General features: G+C 29.8%; 3 protein-coding genes across 17 annotated transcripts in view; 1 reads left to right on the forward strand and 2 right to left on the reverse strand.

Annotated features, from left to right (window-relative positions):
- Nucleotides 1-13,361, reverse strand: part of RIC-3 (RIC3 acetylcholine receptor chaperone) — a 46,580-nt gene extending 33,219 nt beyond the window's left edge. For 9 of the 13 annotated variants that reach the window (XR_012722616.1, XR_012722615.1, XR_012722617.1 and 6 more), the window contains exons 1-3: nucleotides 9,319-9,405; nucleotides 2,299-2,725; nucleotides 1,379-1,519 (exon numbers count right to left, since the gene is read on the reverse strand). Coding sequence is in view for 10 of the 13 variants with exons in the window: in XM_075309523.1 (XP_075165638.1) it covers nucleotides 1,379-1,519; nucleotides 2,299-2,509 (352 nt within the window). In the remaining 3 variants the exon portion in view is untranslated. Of the gene's footprint in view, nucleotides 1-1,378; nucleotides 1,520-2,298; nucleotides 2,726-8,280; nucleotides 8,300-9,318; nucleotides 9,406-13,208 lie in introns of those variants that run through there. The other 4 variants (XM_075309524.1, XM_075309521.1, XM_075309517.1 and 1 more) reach the window with 3 other exon arrangements.
- A 2,411-nt stretch (nucleotides 13,362-15,772) lies between these two features.
- On the forward strand, nucleotides 15,773-18,382 carry koko (cyclin Q). 3 transcript variants are annotated; one of them, XM_075309360.1, is made up of 6 exons: nucleotides 15,773-15,867; nucleotides 16,843-16,957; nucleotides 17,018-17,162; nucleotides 17,498-17,716; nucleotides 17,783-18,016; nucleotides 18,075-18,382. In XM_075309360.1, exons 2-6 carry the CDS (start codon nucleotides 16,872-16,874, stop codon nucleotides 18,168-18,170), a joined length of 780 nt encoding a protein of 259 aa, XP_075165475.1. In that variant the 5' UTR covers nucleotides 15,773-15,867; nucleotides 16,843-16,871; the 3' UTR covers nucleotides 18,171-18,382. The 3 variants fall into 3 exon arrangements, with proteins under 3 accessions (XP_075165475.1, XP_075165474.1, XP_075165476.1); XM_075309359.1 differs by lacking the exon at nucleotides 15,773-15,867 and adding an exon at nucleotides 16,411-16,567; XM_075309361.1 differs by lacking the exon at nucleotides 15,773-15,867 and adding an exon at nucleotides 16,512-16,533.
- Nucleotides 18,311-24,566, reverse strand: LOC142237902 (U2 snRNP-associated SURP motif-containing protein). Its single transcript, XM_075309358.1, has 13 exons — nucleotides 24,442-24,566; nucleotides 24,261-24,377; nucleotides 24,103-24,196; nucleotides 23,672-24,042; nucleotides 23,223-23,612; nucleotides 23,112-23,155; nucleotides 22,717-23,049; nucleotides 22,415-22,651; nucleotides 22,168-22,351; nucleotides 21,862-22,117; nucleotides 21,419-21,798; nucleotides 20,995-21,350; nucleotides 18,311-18,537 (listed from the first exon to the last, which is right to left on the reverse strand). The coding sequence occupies exons 1-13, from the start codon at nucleotides 24,445-24,447 to the stop codon at nucleotides 18,432-18,434; spliced, it is 2,874 nt and encodes a 957-aa protein (XP_075165473.1). The 5' UTR covers nucleotides 24,448-24,566; the 3' UTR covers nucleotides 18,311-18,431.
- Nucleotides 24,567-25,000: the final 434 nt, after the last annotated feature.

The following is a 25,000-nucleotide window of genomic DNA, read 5'->3' on the forward strand; positions in this document are numbered from 1 at the left end:
AAATAAAATTTTGAAAAAATTTTCTATAAAAATAAAATTTTGACAAAATTTTCTATACAAAAGTAAGATTTGTTTAGTATTTTTGTTTTTTGTTAAAATTTTCTCCAGATTTTGGTAGAATATTTTCACACAACCGTGTCTTCAACTCTCGCGAAAATGTTATTTGAAAACGTTTTGTTTTTCGCTTATATATTATTAGCTAAATATTATTAATCTCCCAAACAATCATGCTAGGGTTAGTATTAGTAATAAAATTAGTAGAGATTTTTCTTAAAATTCCTTCGAGGGAACAAAATCTTAAATAAAATAGAAATAAAATTTTGACAAAATTTTATATAGAAATAAAATTTTGACAAAATCTTCTTAGAAATAAAATTTTGACAAAATTTTCTATAGAAATAAAATTTTGACAAAATTTTCTATAGAAATAAAATTTTCACAAAATTTTCTATAGAAATACAATTTTGACAAAATTTTCTACAGAAATAAAATTTTGACAACATTTTCTATAGAAATTAGATTTTAACAAAATTTTCTATAGAAATAAAATTTGGACAAAATTTTCTATAGAAATAAAATTTTGACAAAATTTTCTATAGAAATAAAATTTTGACAAAATTTTCTATAGTTAGAATTAAAATTTTAACAAAATTGTCTATGGTTAGAATTAAAATGTTGACAAAATTTTCTATAGAAATAAAATTTTGACAAAATTTTCTATAGAAATAAAAGTTGACAACATTTTCTATAGATATAAAATATTGACAAGATTTTCTATAGAAATACAATGTTGACAAAATTTTCTATAGAAATTAAATTTTGACAAAATTGTCTATAGAAATAAAATTTTGACAAAATTTTCTATAGAAATAAAATTTTGACAAAATTTTCTATAGATATAAAATTTTGACAAAATTGTCTATAGAAATAAAATTTTGACAACATTTTCTATAGTTAGAATTAAAATTTTGACAAAATTTATATAGAAATAAAATGTTGACAAAATTTTCTATAGAAATAAAAGTTGACAACATTTTCTATAGAAATATAATTTTTACAAAATTTTCTATAGAAATAAAATTTTGACAAAATTTTCTATAGAAAAGTAAAATTTGTTTAGTATTTTTGTTTTTTTTGTTAAAATTTTCTCCACATTTTGGTAGAATATTTTCGAGTGGCAACCGTGTCTTCAACTCTCGCGAAAATGTTATTTGAAAATGTTTTGTTTTTCGCTTATATATTATTAGCTAAATATTATTAATCTCCCAAACAATCATGCTAGGGTTAGTATTAGTAATAAAATTAGTAAAGATTTTTCTTAAAATTCCTTCGAGGGAACAACATCTTAAATTTCTCAAAAAACTCTGTATAGACGTACTTATTTCACCAGTATAAATGTTAACACTTTTACGATATAATTGTGGCCCAAATACAATGGGTGCCTCTGATGTGGATTTTTTGGCTTCAGGTGTTGTTATATTGAAAAATTCTTCTCTGTTAAGTACCACGTCACAACAACCTTTAATTTAATTTTTATTTTATACATTAAGCCCAAACATCCATCCATCCATTACAAACACAGGACAACATAAAATTTGTAGTAAAATAAAAAATATATAAAGAAATAAAGTGGTAGATAAATTTAAAGTATAAATAAGACCCTTTAAAAAAGAAGTGGAGATCAAAATCAACTTTGCATTGAATTAATTTTGCTCTTGGATATATTGGGTTAAAGGTAAAAAACTTTTTAATTTTGAAGTCACTGATTTATTCATTATTCATTAATTTTATGTTATTTTAAGTCAAGAAAATACAAGTTACGGCATTTAAAATTTATGTTTTCTGAAAGATGTTTTTTTTTCATGAAAATATATTAATATATTTATATTTTTTGTTGGAAAATATTGGTTTAAAAATTAAATTTTAATATTTGCTTCCTTCCGTTAAGGTCATATGTCTTTAGGGCAATGTAACTTGCCCTTTTTATAAATAAAAAAATACGTTTTTTTAAGACATGATTTTTAATCTAATGGAGATATACAATTTTTGAATTTAAGACAAAAAGCTTAAAAAATAGGCAGTGATCTCATTAAGTCGATTCGCTTAAGTAAAGCATTTATTTTTGAATTATACTGTCCCATTATTTCGGAATCCTTTAAGTCAAGGTAAAACTTTTTGAATTTAATTAAACAATTTTTTTTTGTGAAGAATTTTCTTTCAAATTCTGTTGTTTCTCATTATGATACATAGTTACTCCACTTCTCCCATATATGATATTAAAAAAAATCTTCATCTTACCTCCTGGTCCACGATGTGGTTCTTTCATATTGCCTTTATTTGCAGCCATTCCACTGCCACCGAACATCATTGGATAGAATACTTTCGGCCATAATATGGCAATACATCCGACCACGGTGACTATTATTAAAGCCGTCTTTTTTGGACTTAGACCTTCGTTCATATAAATCGGATGAGAAGGTTTTCTCTGTTGCTCCTGCCGGGCATGCATTTTTCTCCGTTTAATGAAACTTTAATCGTTGATACAAAATATTTTGGATGCTTTTGAATTATGGAAAATTCGAATTTTTTACTTAAATGTAAATATTCGAATATCTGTTTAATTTCCTTGTTAATTTATTTGGTTAATTTGTCTTAAGAGTATCATCACTTGCATAGTTGTTGCATTTGTATGTACTTAAAATTATTTGTTATGGCTTAATAGTCTCTAAAATGAAAAATACAATTTAAACAGTTTCCATTAATTAATTAAGCAAATATAGAATAAAAAATAGTTTATTAAATTAATCAGAAAAAGGATTTTGTACACGAAAAAAAAATAATTCAGAATTATATCCTACACTACACTGAGATAATGGAATAACGGGTTGTTCCTTTCAATCTAGAAATAGTCAAATGGCAATAAAAAATTTTTCACCAAAATATTTCCAACTAAAATTTTAATTGAATTTTAAAAATATTCAATTAAAAATTTAGTTGATTCAACAAGTTTTTAATTAAAGAAAAAATTATTCACAAAAATGTATGAATCAATTTTTTTTTTTTTTTTTTGAGTGGATTAATTAATTTTTTAATTGACTTCGGTGATTGATAATATCATTTCTATCATTGAAGAGATTTCAATTAAAAATTAATTAGATCAATTAATTTTGTGATTAAACTCAAAAATATTTTTTTTTGTGTGTACTATAGACTATTTGTGTGTGGATAGCTCGTGTTTGTGTGGGAGACAAAATATTTTTATACTCAATGACGAAATTAATCGATACAATTGATGTTTAATTGAAATTTTATTCAGGGCAAGGTCTATTAAATAATTGATCCAATTAAACAATTAATTGATACATTAATTTTTGTGAATGATTTTTGTTTCAATTAAAAAGTTAGTTAAATCAATTAAATATTTTAATTGAATGTTTTTAAAATTTAGTTAAAATTTTAATTGGAACAAATACAAATACGACCGAAAGTTCCGCTAGGCCGAATCTTAAGTACCCCCCATCAAAAATTGCGTACAAATTTCTACAAAAGACTGTCATCCATAATCAAAATACTTGAGTTTTGGTAACAATTACCGATGTCAAGGTATATAAAACCTTCTTAACATTGCCTTCTAAAATGTATTTTAGTCCGTCCATATAGAGTCTATGTTAAATAAAAAACGGGTTAAATAAATACATATATACCTCTAAAGTTCTTGTAGGGATCTATAGTGCAAACCAATAATCGATTTTTCGACTTTTCGATTATTGACTTTTAATCAAAAATCGATTTTCGACTATTTTTACCAATCAAAATTCGAACAATCGATTTTTAATAATCGAATTTCATAGAAATAATGATTATACAAAATATTCGATTTTATGAAATCTATTTGTCTTTTTACGAGTGTTATAAGCATCAGTTGGTAAGAAACACCAAAGAATAGTGTTGTAGTAAATTTTATATTTAAATTATTAAAAATTTTAACATGTACGGAGATTTAATGATTCTTTATTTAGCATTCCCCATATAATGGAAGACCAGTATAAATTCGGTAGTGAAAGGGTTAATCAAATGAGAACTTTTATTCTTATTGGTACAGGAATTTTATAAATAAAAAATCAATAAATATGTGAGCTTTTCCCCACCAAACCAATGAATATGAAAAACAAAACATTAAGTCGATTTTTGTTAGTCAAAATTAAGAAATAGTTGAAAATCTAAAATCGATTTTGCAATTATTTTTGGATTAATAATTGATTTCGATTTTTCTAGATTTTTATGACAAAATTCGAATAATCGATTATTCGATTTATAGATCCCTATTCGCAAACCAAACTAATGATTATGAAAACACAAAACATTAAAATGGATTTTTTGATAGTCAAAATTAAGAAATAGTTGAAATTCTAAAAACGATTTTGTGATTATTTGTAGATTAATAATCGATTTCGATTTTTCTAGATTTTTGATCATTTTACATAAAGAAGTCTATAAATAATTATGAACCATAATCGATTATTCGATTTATAGATCCCTATTCCCCACCAAACCAATGATTATGAAAATACAAAACATTAAAATCAAAATTAAGAAATAGTTGAAATTCTAGAAACGATTTTGCGATTATTTGTAGATTAATAATCGATTTTTCTAGATTTTTGTGCCAAAATTCGAATAATGGATTATTCGATTTTTGATATATAGATCCCTAAGTTCTTGATCATTTACATAGAGAAGTCTATAAATAATTATGAACCGATATGAACCATAATCGATTATTCGATGTATAGATCCCTATTCCCCACCAAACCAATGATTATGAAAACACAAAACATTAAAATCGATTTTTGATAGTCAAAATTAAGAAATAGTTGAAATTCTAAAAACGATTTTGCGATTATTTTTAGATTAATAATCGATTTCAATTTTTCTAGATTTTTGTGCCAAAATTCGAATAATCGAATTTCGATTTATAGATCCCTAAGTTCTTGATCATCTTACATAGAGGAGTCTATAAATAATTATGAACCAATTTTCGCATGGTAATCAGAGGACCAAATTTCAAACGGATCATATGAAAGTTCTTTATTCCGAAGTTAAATTTTGGGGGGTCGCTTTATATGGGAGCTATATATAATTATGAACCGATATCGACAAATTTTGGCACGGTTGTTAGTGGGCATATACTAACATCACGTACCTAATTTCAACCGGATCCGATGAAATTTGCTCTTCCAAGAAGCTCCGTAAGGCAAATCTGGGGATCGGTTCATATGGAGTGAATATATAATTATGGACCGATATGGACTATTTTTTTCATGGATGTTACAGGGCATATACTACCATCACGTACGGAATTTCAACCGGATCGGATGAAATTTAATCCTCCAAAAGGTTCCGAAGGTCAAATTTGCAGATCGGTTTATAGGGGAGATCGATTTGGAACAATTTTTGCGAAATTTGCTCTTCCAAGAGGCTCCGTAAGGCAAATCTGGGGATCGGTTCATATGGTGTGAATATATAACTATGGACCTATATTTTTTTTTGGATGTTACAGGGCATATACTACCATCACGTACGAAATTTCAACCGGATCGGATGAAATTTACTCCTCCAAAAGGTTCCGAAGGTCAAATTTGCAGATCGGTTTATAAAGGAGAACAATTTTTGCGTGGTTATTTAAAGTCAAATTAATTGCAAATATTTTCTCTTCGGTTAACTTTAACTTAAGAATCTGAGTCAAAAAAATAACATGCTTGCGACAAACAAGTTATACGTTCCCCGTCTAAAAATAGCATTATTCTATTAAAACATTTTTGAGGGTATCATATTCCTTCTCTGGGTGTATATATGTCCATCGTACGGTTTAAAAGTTCGTTAGCTAACGTAATGAAAAAGGGAGTAGGGATTAGGATGCTGTCAGGTGTTACAGAAGCTTTCGAAAAGGGTGTCGAAAGTAATGCTAATGCATACTTGCTTATATTTAGGACGTTGGTTTGACCTCCCTCATATTTTTTTTCAAATTCATGCCAGAATTGTTCCGATTTAGGTCGACAATTATTCCACTTCTAGTTGTAAGATATTTTTTTCCCCCAAAAAATCCGACCAAGTAAATGTACCCCCTGAAAATCTCCCAAACGTAGGTTAGGTTAGGTTAGGTTATGGAGTATGACACGAATCTGTGCTAAGCGGATTTGTGTCCACTTAGACCAAACGTAAAAAAATCTTAAATAAGGTAGGTGGGGGTAGAAACTAGAGGTGTGTACGTGAGTAATATTTTGCTCACGCACACTCACGACAGAGAAATCTTATTCACGAACACTCACGCACGATATTTTTTGGTAGGACTCACGCACGCTTACGAAAAGAAAATTTGTAGTCACCCACACTCACGCATCACGAAAATCTTTTTAATGTCGCGACTCACGAAAAATGTCGTGACTCATGAAAAACCTCGTGACTCACGAATAATTTTATGAGTGATTTACATATAGAACCTAACTGAAAACATGAGTATGGTTAAAATCGAGTGCGTTATAAAACTCTTACCACCTAGGATGTCACTAAAATTGTAAATGAATTCAACTCGTAAGCATTTTATGTTCGTAAGCGGGATTATTTTCGTGAGCGTGTTTTTCCGAAATTCGTTACTCACGTACACTCGGAAATATATTAGTTTCGTGACTCACGCTCACGCACGACATTTGTTTGGTTAATCACACACACTCACGCCGTCAGCGTGACTCACGACGCACGCGTGAGTCACGAAAATTTTAGTGAGTCACGACAATTTCGTGTCACGTGCACACCTCTAGTAGAAACCCCCAACGTGGCAACACTGTGGTAGGTTCACTTCTTTTGAGTACATGTTGCCAGAAAGATGGGGAAAAGTTATGGCTTGCGATGGACAATACTCCGATTGATCAGTCTGCTAAAATTTTTTTAACAATAAATTCTCAAAGATTTGAAAAAATCTCACATTTTGTATTTTCGCTCCCTATACTTTTTTCACTAATTTTAAGAAGTCACATGAATTTCCACATAGCTAAAAATGTATTTCTTGTGTTTAACCAATTATTTGATTTGCTAAAATATTTAATATAATTAAAAATAATAATAGATTTATAAAACAAAAACAGCTCGGGCTAATGAATTTTTCTTTTTATTATTATGAATATATAGGGGTCAAAGTTCTGGTCCCGCCAGTGCAATATATATTTTTTTTTGACCTCCGGAAGTTTATAATTTAAATGTTTGTTTGATCATGGAAGGTCATTGAATAATGAAAATGCTGATAATGTTTTTGGGGCAACTTTCAAAATTTTTGATTAATTAATAAAATTCATCGCTTAATTAGTTTTCACTAGTTGTTAAATATAATATTTTTATACCCTTCACCATAGGATGGGGGGTATATTAACTTTGTCATTCCGTTTGTAACACATCGAAATATTGATCTAAGACCCCATAAAGTATATATATTCTGGGTCGTGGTGAAATTCTGAATCGATCTGAGCATGTCCGACCGTACCTCCGTCCGTCCGTCCGTCTGTTGAAATCACACTAACTTCCGAACGAAACAAGCTGTCGACTTGAAACTTGGCACAAGTAGTTGTTATTGATGTAGGTCGGATGGTATTGTAAATGGGTCATATCGGTCCACTTTTACATATAGCTCCCATATAAACGGACCCCCAAATTTGGCTTTCGAGGCCTCTAAGAGAAGCAAATTTCATCCGATTCGGCTGAAATTTGGTACATGGTGTTAGTATATGGTCTCTAGCAACCATGCAAAAATTGTCCACATCGGTCCATAATTATATATAGCTCCCATATGAACCGATCGCCAGATTTGACCTCCGGTGCCTTTTGGAGAAGCAAAATTCATCCAATCTGGTTGAAATTTGGTACGTGGTGGTAGAATATGATATTTAACAACCATGCCAAAAGTGGTCCATATCAGTCCATAATCATTTATAGCCCCCATATAAACCGATCCCGAGATTTGGTTTTGGAGACTCTTGGAGGAACAAATTTCATCCGAGTGAGTTGAAATTTGTGGATGACAGTCTTTCGTAGAAGTTTCTACTCAATCCATGGTGGAGGGTACATAAGATTTGGCCTGGCCGAACTTACGGCCGTATATACTTGTTAATATATAAAATTTAAATATTATTTTCTTTTAAAACATGCTTTGAAGACATATATTTCACAATTTATTGCACAAATATTTAAATATTCTTTCATTATAAATATCTTAAAATTTTCACACAATACCAAATTTATCCGACATTATTTTCGGTATTTTTATAAAAATCCGGTAGGCTTATAGTACATTTAAACGCGACGACACAATTATCCCTTCTTGTTTTTTGGGGCTAAACACTTAACGAGATCAAAATTGTTGTTTCTTTCTCATGTCATTTTTTTTTGTACGAGAATGATTTTTTTTATTCAAATTCCTTGGTTTTTTCCACTGTATCCATTTTTCGATTTGAGATGTTTGTGACAGATGTATTATGGCTAGACTTTGGCGGGTAATTTAAAACATGGTCATGTAATTAGGATGCCATAGGAATGGTTACAACGTAAAAAATTTACACTATCTCTTTTTTTTATTATTAAAAGTAGCGGAGCAACAATTTGAATGACACATAAAGATACACGAACATAATGAATTTAGTAGGGTTTAATATTTAAGTATAAAAATAATTTGAGGAAAATTCTTGTAGACAAGAAACTTTGCCGGCAAACGTTTAATTTTTTGTTTTAAAGCGAAATTTCTTTTCAAAACGCACAAATATACATTAGAAAAATTAATTTATAATTTTATATATATATTCACAAATATACTATGTGTAGATTTGTTTGTTTATACACATATTCATATGTAGTACATATACGAAACTTTTTAGGAGCACATTCAATACAGAAAAATATTATTACATAAATAGATGAGATAGATGTCCCGTATGAATTTATTTTTAGCTATGTTCTTCGTAGGAACAAATAAATAAATAATAATTTTTGAATTTAATATTTTTTTTTTTTCAATTGATTTGATATTGATCACATTGTCAATGCATAAGCATGTAATTATCGATATTTTGTTGTTTCTTGTACACTATAGATTTAACATATGTATATATGTATGTATATTCTTTTACATGAACGAACATTCGTGTTTTCAATATTAATTATTTTCTTATTTTCAATATTAATAATATTTTTTTTTTGTATGTAAATCAATTAGATGTTTCTATTTTTATTAGTTTTTTTTTTTAATCAAAATTCTTTTTGAAACGAAATTCTTACGCAAAATATATTTTTGCATTTCAAAAAACCGTTCGAAGTGGCCAAGGCAAGCGAATTTTAGCAACTACAATCATCTCTTGAGTGTACACTGTCGAAACAGCAAATCTGTCCATCCAATACCATTCGTCCGTCCCATCCATTTGTTCATTTGTTATTTTTTTTTTGGTTTTCAATTTGGCATAAGCAGAAAATGCAACAACAAACCATATATCTCTCCTTGCCTTTCGTGATCATTATGAACGTAAACGTCTAGCAGAGGTTGAGGTAATTTGGAAAGCCCACAAAACCGTGAAAATTTCTTTTTCTTTTACCGTACAGTGTTTATGTTTAAAGATGGCATATTTTGCACAGTGAGTTTTTATGATCAAGAGCAGAATGTTATTTTAGGATGGGGAGCTTGTTACATGTTTGTCACAACCATGTGATTTTCTCGGAGATTATGTATTTGATTTCGGCAAGCATTTTATATTTGCCTATAAAACAACATTTTGCTGAAAGCAGAAAATCAACTAACGATAATGCAATTAGCAACAGATATAAAGTCGACAAACAAAGACTCAATAGAAGACAAACATTTAATTTTTTTTTAGCGATTGTACAGTTTAGACGTGTTTTTGATCGGGTTGATATAAACATTAAATTTTGTGGTAGGTACACGGACGAAAAAGACTGTTTTTCATATGTTTGGGTGTAAATATTATATGTTTGGAACTCAAATTGTTTAACACAATATTTTTAAGTGCAAGCATATAATGTTCATAAACTAGCATAACATGTTTGGAACATATATGCTGATATGTTACAACATATTATGTTTGGGACATAAAGTGTTTGTAAATAGAATATGCTTAGATGCAAACATATATTAATTTAGAAATAGCCTATAAACATATATGTGTTTAGAAAGAGCGACCTAGAGAGTATGCTGCAAGTAAAATTATGGAAGTAACAAATTGGCGCTTTAAAAATATATCCACACAAAGAAAATTTTATTAATTTTTTTTCTACCAGGTGAAAAATAATATGTTTAAACAATACAAACAATATTTTGTTTGCACCAATTCTGAAAATATATATGCTTGAAGCAAAATGTGTTTGGGATATATGTTACAGAAGCGATTTTGTTGAGGGTGTAAATCTATACTTTGTATTGTTGCAATATGACTGTAGAAAATAATTTATTTAAATTTTTGTCAAAATTTTATAAAAAAAATAATAATCAGACAAAGTTTATTTCTATAGAAAATTTTGTCAAAATTTTATTTCTATAAAAAAATTTTGTCAAACTATTATTTCTATAGAAAATTTTGTTAAAATTTTATTTCTATAAAAAATTTGTGAAAATTTTATTTCTATATAAAATTTTATTTCTATAGGAATTGAAGCACCTCTTAGATGGAGAGAAATATTTTGCAAAATCTACCAAAACTTCAAGAATTCTACCGAACAGTAAAAAAGCTACAATTTTTGGTAGAATCCTACCAACTGTGGCAACCATGGTTACAGTAGAGGTTCACGATTTAATTGCGATATATATAACTAGATATGGAGCTATAAATACACTCAAAAAAAGTGAACTCTCTATTTCACTAAAGCTAATTTAATTTTATTTTAGTTCATGGAATTATTATGTTTGGAGAAAGTTTCCTTTACTCTAATAATTTTTTGCGTACGTTAGTTAAATGAACTAAAAAACGGGGAAAAAATATACAAATTAAGCATAGAGATTTACTAAATTCGTATTTCTCAGCAAATAGTTATTTCTTTAAATTTGTAAATTTCACTACAAATGCGTCCATCATGAACTTCGTATTTCACTAAAGACATTCTTACAATTTTGAACTTCATTTTTTTCCTTCAAACTACAAAAATTTTCTTTAACAAGTGAAAAAAAAAATAATTATGTTTAATAAATTTTCTTGAATTTTCGAAAAATATTTACTTATTTTTGTGATATCGGCATGATTTCAGCGTTTGCAAAAATATTTAAAAATTTCTAAAATTAACCAAAAGTTTTCTTCCTGGTGGGTTCACTGTTTTTTCAGTGTAGTATATAGTATTAGATATGATGTCATATATGAAGATATACAATTAGATCTTACCAGATATGACTAATATAATTGGTTAACAACATATATGTTATAATGAGATCTTGAATCAGATCTAATCATATAAAACATTATACATAACATATCTCCGTAGATTTATTCACTGAAAAAACAGTGAACCCACCAGGAAGAAAACTTTTGATTAATTTTAGAAAATTTTGAATAGCTTTAGAAATTTTTAACTAAACAGTATTACAAGCGCTGGCATCACGCCGATAGCACAAAAATAAGTAAATATTTTTCGACAAATTCAAGAAAATTTATTAGACATAAATACTTTTTTTCACTTTTTAAAGAAAATTTTGTAGTTTGAAGGAAAAAAATGGAGTTCAAAATTGCAAGAATGTCTTTAGTGACATACGAAGTTCATGATGGACGCTGTTGTAGTAAAATTTACAAATTTAAAGAAATAATGAACTATTTTGTGAGAAGTACGAATTTCGTAAAACTTTTTACTTCATTTGTGTATAATTTTTTCCCGTCTTTTAGTTCATTTAACTAACGTACGCAAAAAATTATTAGAGTAAATGAAACTTTCTCCAAATATAATAATTTCATGAACTAAAATATAGTTAAATTGGCTTTAGTGAAATAGTGAGTTCACTTTTTTTTTAGTGTTTATATCTAAAACCATATCTTAGCATATATTATTATATTTACTTTAATATTATTAGATATGATTAGATCTCTCAATTTTTACACGGTGCATTAGAAAGTTTTCAGAATTTCCCGTTTTTTAACACCAGTGACTTATAGTCACTGCGTGGTACTTAACATTACATGTGTAGCTTGGTACGAATAGGGTTAAAATCCAGAGCGTGGTTGAATATAATTCATCATAATTGTAAGCGCGTTTGTTGGTGGACATGATTTTGAAGAAATTTTAGTCACGAAGAAATTTTGTTTTTCACTCAGTCTCTCTGGTTAAGTCCATTCATCTAAGCTGCTGTTACGCGCACACTTCTACTAAGCTTCCGGGATAAAACATCATTGCAGCGAGTTCCTGCTTCAAATTCACTATGTTAACTGGTGAATCGAAAGAATGTTCATAGGTCCACTAAAAACCCCATAGTAGTTCCAAATTGCAAAAAATTTATTCTTTCCGGACGATAACACTAAGCAAACATTTTCAGCTGATATTGAGTATATAACTTCACGATATGTTAAGAGTATCCAGATGTTTCGAATGTAGTCCTGGAAAATTATTTGACACTCATTTTGCTCAAATATTTTCCTAGTGTAACCATACCCTTGCTTCTACAAAATATTTGAGAGTTTGTCACATATATTTTTTTCATATCCTTCTAGACTAATAGATTTCAAAATCGAATTTTACAGTTTTGCAAAATAAAAGCTCTTTTTTATATTTCAGCACATTTCTAATAAGCCAACTTGTCAAGTTAACAAAAGATTTCACTTTTCCATCCCTCCGTGATAGACAGAAATATGTATAAGTATTTGTGCGAGTATGTGTGTGTGTCCGTGTGTTTCTGGTTGCCTTTTGGTATGTGATTATTATGTTCATACATATTAGTTTATTTTTACACCCTCTTACGTTCATAATTTTTGGCAAAAGACATGATTTTATTGTCCATCAAGAAAATTTATTGTAAATATGAATATTATCATTAAAGTTCACGGCCACAGCATTTACATGCTAATATTTATTAATTATTAAAGTGCCCTTTTGTTATCCTTTCCAATTGAAAACTGGCTTATTATTTAAATAAAAAAGAGTTTGATTTTCATACACAGGCGGAAACACAATTAAAACCCACTTACACGATTCGTTATTTTTATATAAATGTATTTTTTGCTTTTATTTGTATTTTATTTCTAAGCAAATGCTAAGAGAAAATTTTACGGTTGCACTTATTTAACACAGTTGTTGTTATTGTGAAAATCAATAGTTCACTGTTGATGAAAGTACCGTAATATACATTAGGTGTTTGCAAAATACAACGCTTCCTTATGCAGAGATTAACATCCTGTTCGATTATTGCCATATCGTTGAAAATATGAATTATTATTATGGGTCGTTCGCACCGTTTGTGTATCGATAATGCGCCTGGCAGACTATAAGGCTAATGCGCTTTACAGACTGTCAGTTATTCCAGACGGAATGTCGGTGTTTGTAAAGAATCTTACAGTGTGTCGGATCGATACGACTTGTCGGCGATGACTAAATAATCGGTAAATGTGTTATCGATCCCATAAACATGCAGCAGTATCGATTATGCCTTCGGACTTAACTTATAATGTGCACAATATATGGGATATGTTCGACACGAGCACTGTCGTCTGGAATAACTGATAGTCTGTAAAGCGCATAAGGTCACACTAGGCAAATATTTGATCAAACTGAGTGTCAATCATTTTTCCAGAACCAGTTTCTAAATAACTGAATACCGTTTTTGGAAAATAATCCTTCCATGATGTTATATATCCAATATGAGCTTAATATGTTATCTGGTTTCGCTGTGGCGACGGATTCTTTTTTAATTTCTGTCAAATATTTGCCCGGTATGACCATAGCATATGTTTATCTGGACAGTGCTCGTGTCGAACATATCATATATTGACTACATTATAAGTTAAGTCCGAAGGCATAATCGATACTGCAACTTGTTAATTGGATCGATAACACATTTACTTACCTCCAACAATCCTTTGCGTTCGGCCACACTGTAAGATTCTTTACAAACACAGACATCACAAACACAGACATTCTAAATAAACTTATAGTCTGGACGGCGCATGATTTGTTTTCCTCATTCGTTTTTCCAAAACATTTAACAGTTAACACAGTGTTGAGATTTTTTAGTTTGGCAGTTGTATGGAAACTAGAAATTCCCATTTACTATAAATTCAAATATACACAACGCGACCGAAAAGGGAAACATCTTCACATCCTTATGTTCTTCAAAGCCTTTGTTTATTTTTTTTCTTTTCTATGTAATTTATTTCAACAATTTTACATATATATTGAAAAAAAATGTTTAGTCAGAGCATATTCCAAATTAGGGGGTTCACACTCTAAAATTGACTGTTTTTGAGGAAATCTTGTGTTTTAACTTGATAATAACACAAAAAAGAGATTTCAAATGTCAAAAAACGTCTTTTGAAGAAAGCATTTTTTAAATATTCTGGCAACACTTAATATTCACAGAGCCGATTCTGGCTTTCAAAAGCAACGGCGTTAGTAATGTTTTCCATTGCACTTATAATGTAAATCATTTCTCTGAGATTCTGACCCGTTTGTCTGACTGGAGCTGAGCATACAAAAAGAAAGGAGAAATGTAAGTGAAAACCGGTTAAAGGCACTTTTTTATATCCAAATTTTTTATATCCAAATCCGACCAGATTTTGGCAACAATTAAGGGAAATTCGTTCATTTCTGAAGCAATTTTTGGAAAACGATGTAGTTTTTCGATCATACTATAATTATATTCGTTTCGTTCATAATGTAATTTTGGCAGTAGTAATGTAGTTTGGCAGTTGTATGGAAACTAGAAATTCCCATTTACTATAAATTCAAATTTACACAACGTTTGTTCAAATAAATACCGCGACCGAAAAGGGAAACATCTTCACATCCCTATGTTCTTCAAAGCCTTTATTTTTTTTCTTTTCTATGAAATTTATTTCAACAATTTTACATATATATTGAAAAAAATATGTTTAGTCAGAGCATATTCCAAATTAGGGGGTTCACACTCTAAAATTGACTGTTTTTGAGGAAATCTTGTGTTTTAACTTGATAATAATGCTATGTTCCCACCGACTCGTTTTACTCATTCGTTTTTCCAAAACAATTCACCGTTCACACCGGGTTGAGATGTTTTAGTTTGACAGTTACCATGGAAACTAGAAATTCACATTTACTCGAAATTCACATATATGTAACCTATGTCCAAATAATTACCGCGAGCGCAAAGGGAAAAAAGTTTTATATTATTTTCACATGTCCATGTTCTTAAAAGTCTTCGTTTATTCTTTTTTTTCTATGAAACTTATTTCAATATTTGGACATATATTTTGAATAGGGTATGTTATTCGGGGTATATTCCAAATTAGGTGGGTTCACATTCTAAAATTGACGTGTTTTGGAGGAAAACTTGTGATTTAAACTTGTTTTTTAGTGTGGCGAAAACGACTCGTTTTGAAGTGCTTATAAAGGGAAAACATCTCAAACTCCAAAACATGCTTGGTGAGAACACCATATAACACAAAAAAGAGATTTCAAATGTCAAAAAATGTCTTTTGAAGAAAGCATTTTTTAAATATTCTGGCAACACTTAATATTCACAGAGCCGATTCTGGCTTTCAAAAGCAACGGCGTTAGTAATGTTTTCCATTGCACTTATAATGTAAATCATTTCTCTGAGATTCTGACCCGTTTGTCTGACTGGAGCTGAGCATACAAAAAGAAAGGAGAAATGTAAGTGAAAACCGGTTAAAGGCACTTTTTTATATCCAAATTTTTTATATCCAAATCCGACCAGATTTTGGCAACAATTAAGGGAAATTCGTTCATTTCTGAAGCAATTTTTGGAAAACGATGTAGTTTTTCGATCATACTATAATTATATTCGTTTCGTTCATAATGTAATTTTGGCAGTAGTAATGTAGTTTGGCAGTTGTATGGAAACTAGAAATTCCCATTTACTATAAATTCAAATTTACACAACGTTCGTTCAAATAAATACCGCGACCGAAAAGGGAAACATCTTCACATCCCTATGTTCTTCAAAGCCTTTATTTTTTTTCTTTTCTATGAAATTTATTTCAACAATTTTACATATATATTGAAAAAAATATGTTTAGTCAGAGCATATTCCAAATTAGGGGGTTCACACTCTAAAATTGACTGTTTTTGAGGAAATCTTGTGTTTTAACTTGATAATAACACAAAAAAGAGATTTCAAATGTCAAAAAATGTCTTTTGAAGAAAGCATTTTTTAAATATTCTGGCAACACTTAATATTCACAGAGCCGATTCTGGCTTTCAAAAGCAACGGCGTTAGTAATGTTTTCCATTGCACTTATAATGTAAATCATTTCTCTGAGATTCTGACCCGTTTGTCTGACTGGAGCTGAGCGCAAGGTAAACAAATTGCATACAAAAAGAAAGGAGAAATGTAAGTGAAAACCGGTTAAAGGCACTTTTTTATATCCAAATTATCCGACCAGATTTTGGCAACAATTAAAGGAAATTCGTTTATTTCTGAAGCAATTTTTGGAAAACGATATAGTTTTTCGATCATACTTTAAATTCGTCGTTCATAATGTAATTTTATCGGTCCAACATGTGAAATTAGTCCACATTGTTGGACGAATAAAATTACATTATGAACAGAACGAACTATCTGAAAATTTACATTACACTATTACATGTTGATTTAATTTATTTAAGAAAACACCGACCAAATTGTACCCTACAAAATGAAGACTAACATCGTGGACGTTTTATCGCTACAAAGCAAAGTGCAAGAAAATAAACTTCAAAAGAATAAGCCCACTGACTACAGGTAAATGAATTTAATATCAATTTCTTCAAAATTTTTCATTTTTCTTATTGGGATTTTCAGAAAAGTCGATAAAGTAGGTGTTGTTCCCAGATTTCTTTTTGAATGTGCCATTAAACTACAAATTAAACCTTTGACATCGTCTACTGCTGCAATTATATATCACCGTTTCTTTAGGGAAATGGAATCCACAGACTACGATGAATATGTAAGTAACCACATAGTATATGTACATATTGTTCGAGAAAACACTAGACTTCCCATTTTGCAAAATCTTTTATCACATATACCATTTGCATAATTCAAATACGTAAAGTTTGAAAAAGTGCAGCGATTGCATTTATGCAGTATGTATGTGGGCATTAGATATAAGCAAACCCATGTTAATTAGAGAGAAAACGTGTGATCGGGCCACTTGATTAATGTGCGGAACCGGATTTTCATACATAGCTACTAAACTCCACCATACTGAATGGCTTAATTCAAATAATGTTTAGACAAACATGTTTTATTAATTAGTTTTTTTGGTTTTACATTTTCCAGCTAATAGCGGCATCATCGTTGTACCTAGCTGGAAAAATTAAAGACGACCCTGTTAAAATTCGTGATGTTATAAATGTAGCCCACATAACTCTAAATAGGGATTCTTCACCACTTGAATTGGGCGACGAATATTGGTCCATGCGTGATGCTATCGTACAGGCTGAACTCTTAATAGCACGCACTTTAAAGTTTGATTTAAATATTGAACACCCGCACAAGGTAATTTATACCAGAAAAAATATATTAAACATTTATAGCTTTATTTTTTTCCTATGTCCCTCCTAGTTCTTACTTTATTATATGAAGACCTTACAAGACTGGTTGGGCACTAATGTTTGGTCTTCAATGCCAATTGCCAAAACTGCTGCCTCTTACCTACAGGATTTTCATCATAGCCCCAGGATTTTGAATTACAAACCGACTCACATAGCTGTATGTTGTCTTTCGTTGGCAATGCAAACCTATGGGGTTCAAGTTCCCCTAACCGATGAATCCGATGATCAGTCCCAGTGGTATACAGTAAGTTCAATAAAGCTATCTACCTAATCATTTTTATTCATTTATGTTTTGTTTATAGCCCTTTGTATCGGATATAACTAAAGAAAAACATTGGGAAATCATCGAGGATATCATTGAGGTGTATAAACACGAATTAGACATTAACAATATGTAGATGAAATATGACATTTGCATGACGGAGAATCTACGTGGAATGTTTGTACAAATCGTCAACATAATAAATTCCTTTCTGTTATTTTTTTATACCAAATCTGACTGAACAACATTTTCATAAAAAAACTTACAAGCCATCAATTAAATTTCCTTCATTTGATCATGCATTTTGTGTAAGATTGAAATAATCTAGTTTATTATTAAAATTCCAAATCTTTTATGTCCTTTACTGATGTATGGTCTGTATATAAATGCTGTCATGCTAATATCTACTCTTTGTGGATTTCCTGTCACTGCGTGATGAGCTGCTGGAGTAGGAATCACGATCATCACGCTTAGATGACCGTGAATAAGAAGGAGAAGGCGATCTGTAAATGCAAAAACATATTTTATTAGTTACGTTCCTGACATTCTTTATAATATGTTACAATAGAACTTGACCCTGCTTTCTTGTTAATTGGAAATATTTTTTGGCATAAAAATCCATAGGAATAAAAAATTGTCTTAAAGGGGAATTTTGAGGTAGCTTAAGATTAACAACCGATTATTCGATTAAATTTATAAAACAAAATTTAGACGATATATTTCACAAATCCAAGAATTGTTTCTAAAATTTCCACAAATTAAAAAATGTTGACTAAAATTTCCACAAATAAAAAATATTGAAAAAAATTTCAACAAATACAAAAATTTGGCTAAATTTTTCCCAAATAAAAAAATTAAATTTTGACAAAATATTATATAAAAATAAAACTTCGATGAAATTTTTTATAAAAATAAAAATATTCTATAAAAATAAAAATTCGACGAAATTTTCTATAATTAAATTTCGACAAAATTTTCCATAATAATTAAATTCCGACGAAATGTTCTATAAAAATGAAATTTCAACAAAATTTCCTATAAAACTAAAAATTCGATGAAATTTTCTATGAAAGTGTATTTTTGATGAAATTTTCTATAAAAATAAAATTTCGACAAAATTTTCCATAAAAATGAAATTTCGACAAAATTTTCTATAAAAATATAATTTTGACTATATTTTCTATAAAAATTTAATTTTGACAAAATTTTCTATAAAAATTCGACAAAATTTTTTATAAAAATAAAATTTCAACAAAATTTGCTACAAAAATAAAATTTCGACAAAATTTTCTATAATAATAAAATTTTCGACAAAATTTTCTATAAAAATAAAAATTTTAAAAAAATTTCGACAAAATTTTCTATAAAAATAAAAATTCGATCAAATTTTCTATGAAGGTGTATTGATGAATTTTTCTAAAAAATTTAATTTCGAAAAAATTTTCTATAAAAATAAAATTTTGACAAAATTTTCTGTAATAATAAAAATTTCTACAAAATTTTCTATAATAATAAAATTTCGACAAAATTCTCTATAAAAGTAAAATTTCAACAAAATTTTCTATAAAAATGAAATTTCGATAAAGTTTTCTATAAAAATAGAATTTTGACAAAATTTTCTATAAAAATGGAATTTCGACAAAATTTTCTATAAAAATAAAATTTCGACGAAATTTTCTATAAAAATTTAAATTTGACAAAATTTTCTATAAAAATAAAAATTCGACAAAATTTTTTATAAAAATAAAATTTCAACAAAATTTGCTATAAAAATAAAATTTCGACAAAATTTTCTATAATAATAAAATTTTCGACAAAATTTTCTATAAAAATAAAAATTTTAAAAAAATTCTGTAATAAAATTTCGACAAAATTTTCTATAAAAATAAAATTTTGACAAAATTTTCTGTAATAATAAAAATTTCGACAAAATTTTCTATAAAAGTAAAATTTCAACAAAATTTTCTATAAAAATGAAATTTCGTAAAGTTTTCTATAAAAATAGAATTTTGACAAAATTTTCTATAAAAATGGAATTTCGACAAAATTTTCTATAAAAATACAATTTCGACGAAATTTTCTATAAAAATTTAATTTTGACAAAATTTTCTATTAAAATAAAAATTCGACAAAATTTTTTATAAAAATAAAATTTCAACAAAATTTGCTATAAAAATAAAATTTCGACAAAATTTTCTATAATAATAAAATTTTCGACAAAATTTTCTATAAAAATAAAAATTTAAAAAAAAAAATCTGTAAAAAAAATTTGACAAAATTTTCTGTAATAATAAAAATTTCGACAAAATTTTCTATAATAATAAAATTTCGACAAAATTTTCTATAAAAGTAAAATTTCAACAAAATTTTCTATAAAAATGAAATTTCGATAAAGTTTTCTATAAAAATAGAATTTTGACAAATTTTTCTATAAAAATGGAATTTCGACAAAATTTTCAATAAAAATGGAATTTCGACAAAATTTTCTATACAAATAAAATGCGATTTTTACAAAAATGAAAAGAAAAGAAAATGTCGACAATTTTTTTTTTATAAAAATAAAATTTCGACAAAATTTTCTACAAAAATAACAATTCGTCAGTTTTCTATAAAAAAATGTTTCGACAAAATTTTCTATAGAAATAAAATTTCAACGAAATCTTTTATTAAGATAAAATTTCGACAAAATTTTCTATTAAAATAAAATTCGACGAAATTTTCAATGAAAATAAAATTTCGACGAAATTGTCTATGAAAATAAAATGTCGAAGAAGTTAGCAATAGAAGAAACTACTTAAAGAAGTTATTCATAGTGAAATGTTCCGAGGGATTTATCCCCTATTGAATAAATTCCTGTGCCGGGATTAGAACCGATGACACTCAAACTAACAAGAAAGTTGCACATTACTTTTGTATATTCAAATGACTCATGGTTAATGTAGTTTACTTAGAGTACTAACCTTTTCGATCTGGATGATGATTGCGGACTATCGTAACGAGACGATTTTGATGTATAAGTTCTGTCCAAAGGATGAGGATGGGGTGGTGATGGTGGCGACAAACTGCGTGAACGATGACGTTTGCTATATTTACTACTGTCACGACTACTGGTCGATGGTGATTTTTCGCGGCGACTACTACTCTTGTATGGTGACACAGAACGCTTTCGGCTACTACGTACTGGACTAGAACGGGAGCTTCCACGTGAATGTTGTTGAGTAGGAGATGGTGATCGCCTATAATGACGAGATCTTTCGGGGCTAGCTGCTTCTTTGCTATACATATAACTTAGTGGGGAGTCCACAGATTCCGAAGTCTATGGGCAAAAAAAAAAAAAAGAAAAAAAAGTCACAATAATAATGTTCGTTGGAATTTTAAACTAACCTTTTTCAATAATTTTTTACGATAATGTTCCACCTGTTCTGGTACAGTCCACCCTGATTTCAATTCAATTTCTCCCGTTTCTAGAGAATCTTGATATTGCATTGTCTTCATTTCAACTTCTCGTAATTTTGTACGTTTGATTTCATCAAAGTCCTGTTCAATGTCATCAACATCATATTTGGGCGGATCGGGAGGATCCAATGAATCCCATTTACAAGTTGTAACAGCTTGTTCTGCAACTTGTTCAGGATCTACAGTCTCCCATTTAGAAGGAATAAACGCTGGAGTTTTTGATGACGATTTACTGGTCATTGCATCTGTGGTTGTTAAATCATCGGATGTATCTTTTTCCAAGGGTATACCATCAATATCGTCATACACTATGAAGTATAAAATATCGTAAAATAAATTGATTTATATATGTATTGTGTAGGTAATGTTACTGGGTATTCCATCAATGTCATCATTATAATCTGCATCGCGGCTAACTTCTTGACTTCGACGAACGGGAGTATTCTTTTGAGAGGTTTCGGGTAAATTCCGCATTAAAACTCCCTTTAAAAGGGCAGCCCCGTCCAATGGTACCCCGTCTAAATCCTCGTCATCCCTATCATCGCCCGAAAGTGGAGCACCATCAATATCTTCCTCTTCAGTCTCTTTTATATCGTCGGGTATTGGGGATGGTGCAGAAGGCATTAGCTAAATGAAAATCGTTAATATGCAAAAAGCTAAATACCATAACAAAATACCTGTTTTCCTAGGAATGTACATCTCAATTGCATTAGGAATTCTTTGGAATACACAGCCCAATCATCCCATGCCTTTAAAACATTCAATACTCGATTCTTGAAACCCTCGGCCTTAAGACGACTCTCAATTGCATTACAAAAGGCATGCAAATTCTCAAAGATTTCGGGCAAATGTTTTTCAATGCTAAAGAAAACGATAAAATAAATTTTTTAACATAGCTTGCATTAAGAATATGGAGATTCTTACGATTTTCTAAAGAATGAAGCTTTCGATACTGTGCAATTATGTAAAATATCTGACAGTAGATATAAACGAGCGATTTTCCTTGAAGCTAATGTTGATGGATTCGACAGTGATTCAGCAATACATTCCGAAATTTCTTCAGCAGCATCTGCATGTTCTATGCAAAATATCATAGCATCACCAATGCGTGAACGTTCAGGGGTTAGATAATGAATTAAATCCTCCAGACGATCACGTTGCCTACAAAGACAAAATATTTCATGAAATCATAGATCTTTGTAGTGATCGAATATGTAGATAGTTACGCTGTTGAAAGAGCTCCCTTATGAACTTCAGGAACATCAGGATCCACCACCAACTCATCGGGCATACCCTGAGTATAGAAATTAACAAGGGGTGGTTTCCAAATGGGTCCACCTTTAAACATGCGAAATTCTTTTTCATTCCATTCGCTAGTACTGTCGCCTTGTAATATGGAAAATAGCTTCCATCGGTAATAGATATGAGCTGGACTTTCATTGTCGAATAGAAATGAAAACGCAGGGTTCTCTATTTCTCGACACATTATCATAGCTTCAAACATTGGACCCTCACGTATCACAAATTCAATCATACGATGGATAATGTGCAAAGCAGTCCTGTAGAAAGACAAAAAACAGTAAATATATTTGTGTTCTGATTTTTTGTTGTCATTACGTACTTTTCCGTTGGTATTATAACCTTGACTACAGATTTCTGGAGAATCTATTGATACAGTAAGAGAAGATATTACAAATGTTGACAATTCCAAACTAAATATTGATATTCTTACATTTTCCATATTTTCCTTTTCCTCCTCGGTTGTATATTCTTTATAATTTTTGGAGGGTAAATTCTGCCGTTCATTTGGTGGAGGTTGGGCATTGAAAGGCAAACCCGAAGGTGGCGGTGGCATGATGAGTTCTAATAATGTAGGTGGAATGAAAATGGGGTGATTTAATATTGGCACCGCCTTGCCCCAACCAAGACGCATTTCATAACCCATTATAAAACGTCCATTGAGTGTCCTTAGAGCTCGTTCGGCATCTTTGCGACTCATATAGGCCACGAAACCACAATTACGTCCTCTTGATTTTTCTTCCTCTGATCTAGGCCACATGATTTTGATACTGGCCAAGGGGCCATAACGACCAAATATTTCCATCAGTTGCTGTTCTGAGAGCTGTTGGAAAAAACAAATGGTTTGTAATTCTCCTCAACATGTAATACCACGTTCATTACCTTTGGACACAAGTTTCCCAAGTACAAGTTTGTTGTATTCGGATCTCCTGTGTCGTGCGATCCTGAGCGTTCAACCACTTCATTTTCTACTATGTGATCTTTTTGGTCCCTCACTTGTAATATATTGGACTGAGCCATATGTTTAAACTTGTGTCGTTCTTCACGTTCCTCCTGGATCTGACGTAGTTCTTCTTTGAATAATTCCAAATTACTCTTTTTCTTTTCTTGACTCTTCTTTTTCAAGGACATTGAATCTTTTTTCAAATCAGATGCCAAAAATTTGGCATATTCCTGAGCTTTTTCAGCAGCCGACTTTTCTTCGACTTTGGATGAGGGCTTATATAGCTTTCCTTTTTCGCGGTTGTCTTCCCCTGTAGAAATAACTTGTAGTATATCCATAATGATACAAAGGTACTTTATTTTAAACTTACTTCGCGAACCAGCATCGTATGTACCGGCTTTTACCCAAACCTTAGAGGAGGCTGAGGGAGCTTCTTGAAACGTCTCCACAAATTCTTTAAACACCTGATGATAGAAGAGAAATTCAATAATGGACTAACCATATGAATAAATAAACAAATTTTTTTACATGAGCAGCAGCCTCTTCATCATCTTTCTTCTTTTGCTCCTCGATTTCCTTCTTGGACATTTGACGTTTGGACATTTGGCCAACGTTGAAGGCTTCCAACTTTTTTTCACTAATGCGCTGAAAAACATTAGTACACAATAACAATTAACACGTTTCAAATACATATTTAACTACAAATTACCTTCATTTTAAGGGTTTTTATCCATCAGCAAAGAAAAGAAAAAATATTTTCTTCAATAAAATTCAGAGAAACAGCAATTTTATTACCACTTAACAACACTGAAATCGTGGAGCGATTTTTATACGAGATTGCAGTACCTGAACAGCTGATGAGACATTTTCAAGCCGGTACGTACATAGAAATTCTTCTACCCCCATGAAATAAGAGCGTTATTATCGATTATTGTATATGTATGTTAATTTGCAGCCTTTAGGTGGGTACTATGTTCGGTTTTCGAGTTGAAACTCACTTTATTTTCGCGATTACTTTTCCTTAAATAATCGAAATTATAAATGAAAACAAACTTATTCCTTTAAAGTCTTGTCGAAATCTAGAAAAACAAGAAACATCGCATCAATTGAGTCAATTTATCTGCTTTATATTGGAATGTTTTAATAAAGTAACCACGAACATTTCAACGCGAAAAGCAAACATAGTACTTACCTTTTGATTGTAGCGCCAATTTTTATATGGTAAAGGTCGGTATGCATTTCTAGCGGAATTACGTTTGTATGCCAAT

Source organism: Haematobia irritans, chromosome 5 (genome assembly GCF_050003625.1).
Source record: "Haematobia irritans isolate KBUSLIRL chromosome 5, ASM5000362v1, whole genome shotgun sequence".
Classification (NCBI taxonomy): domain Eukaryota; kingdom Metazoa; phylum Arthropoda; class Insecta; order Diptera; family Muscidae; genus Haematobia; species Haematobia irritans.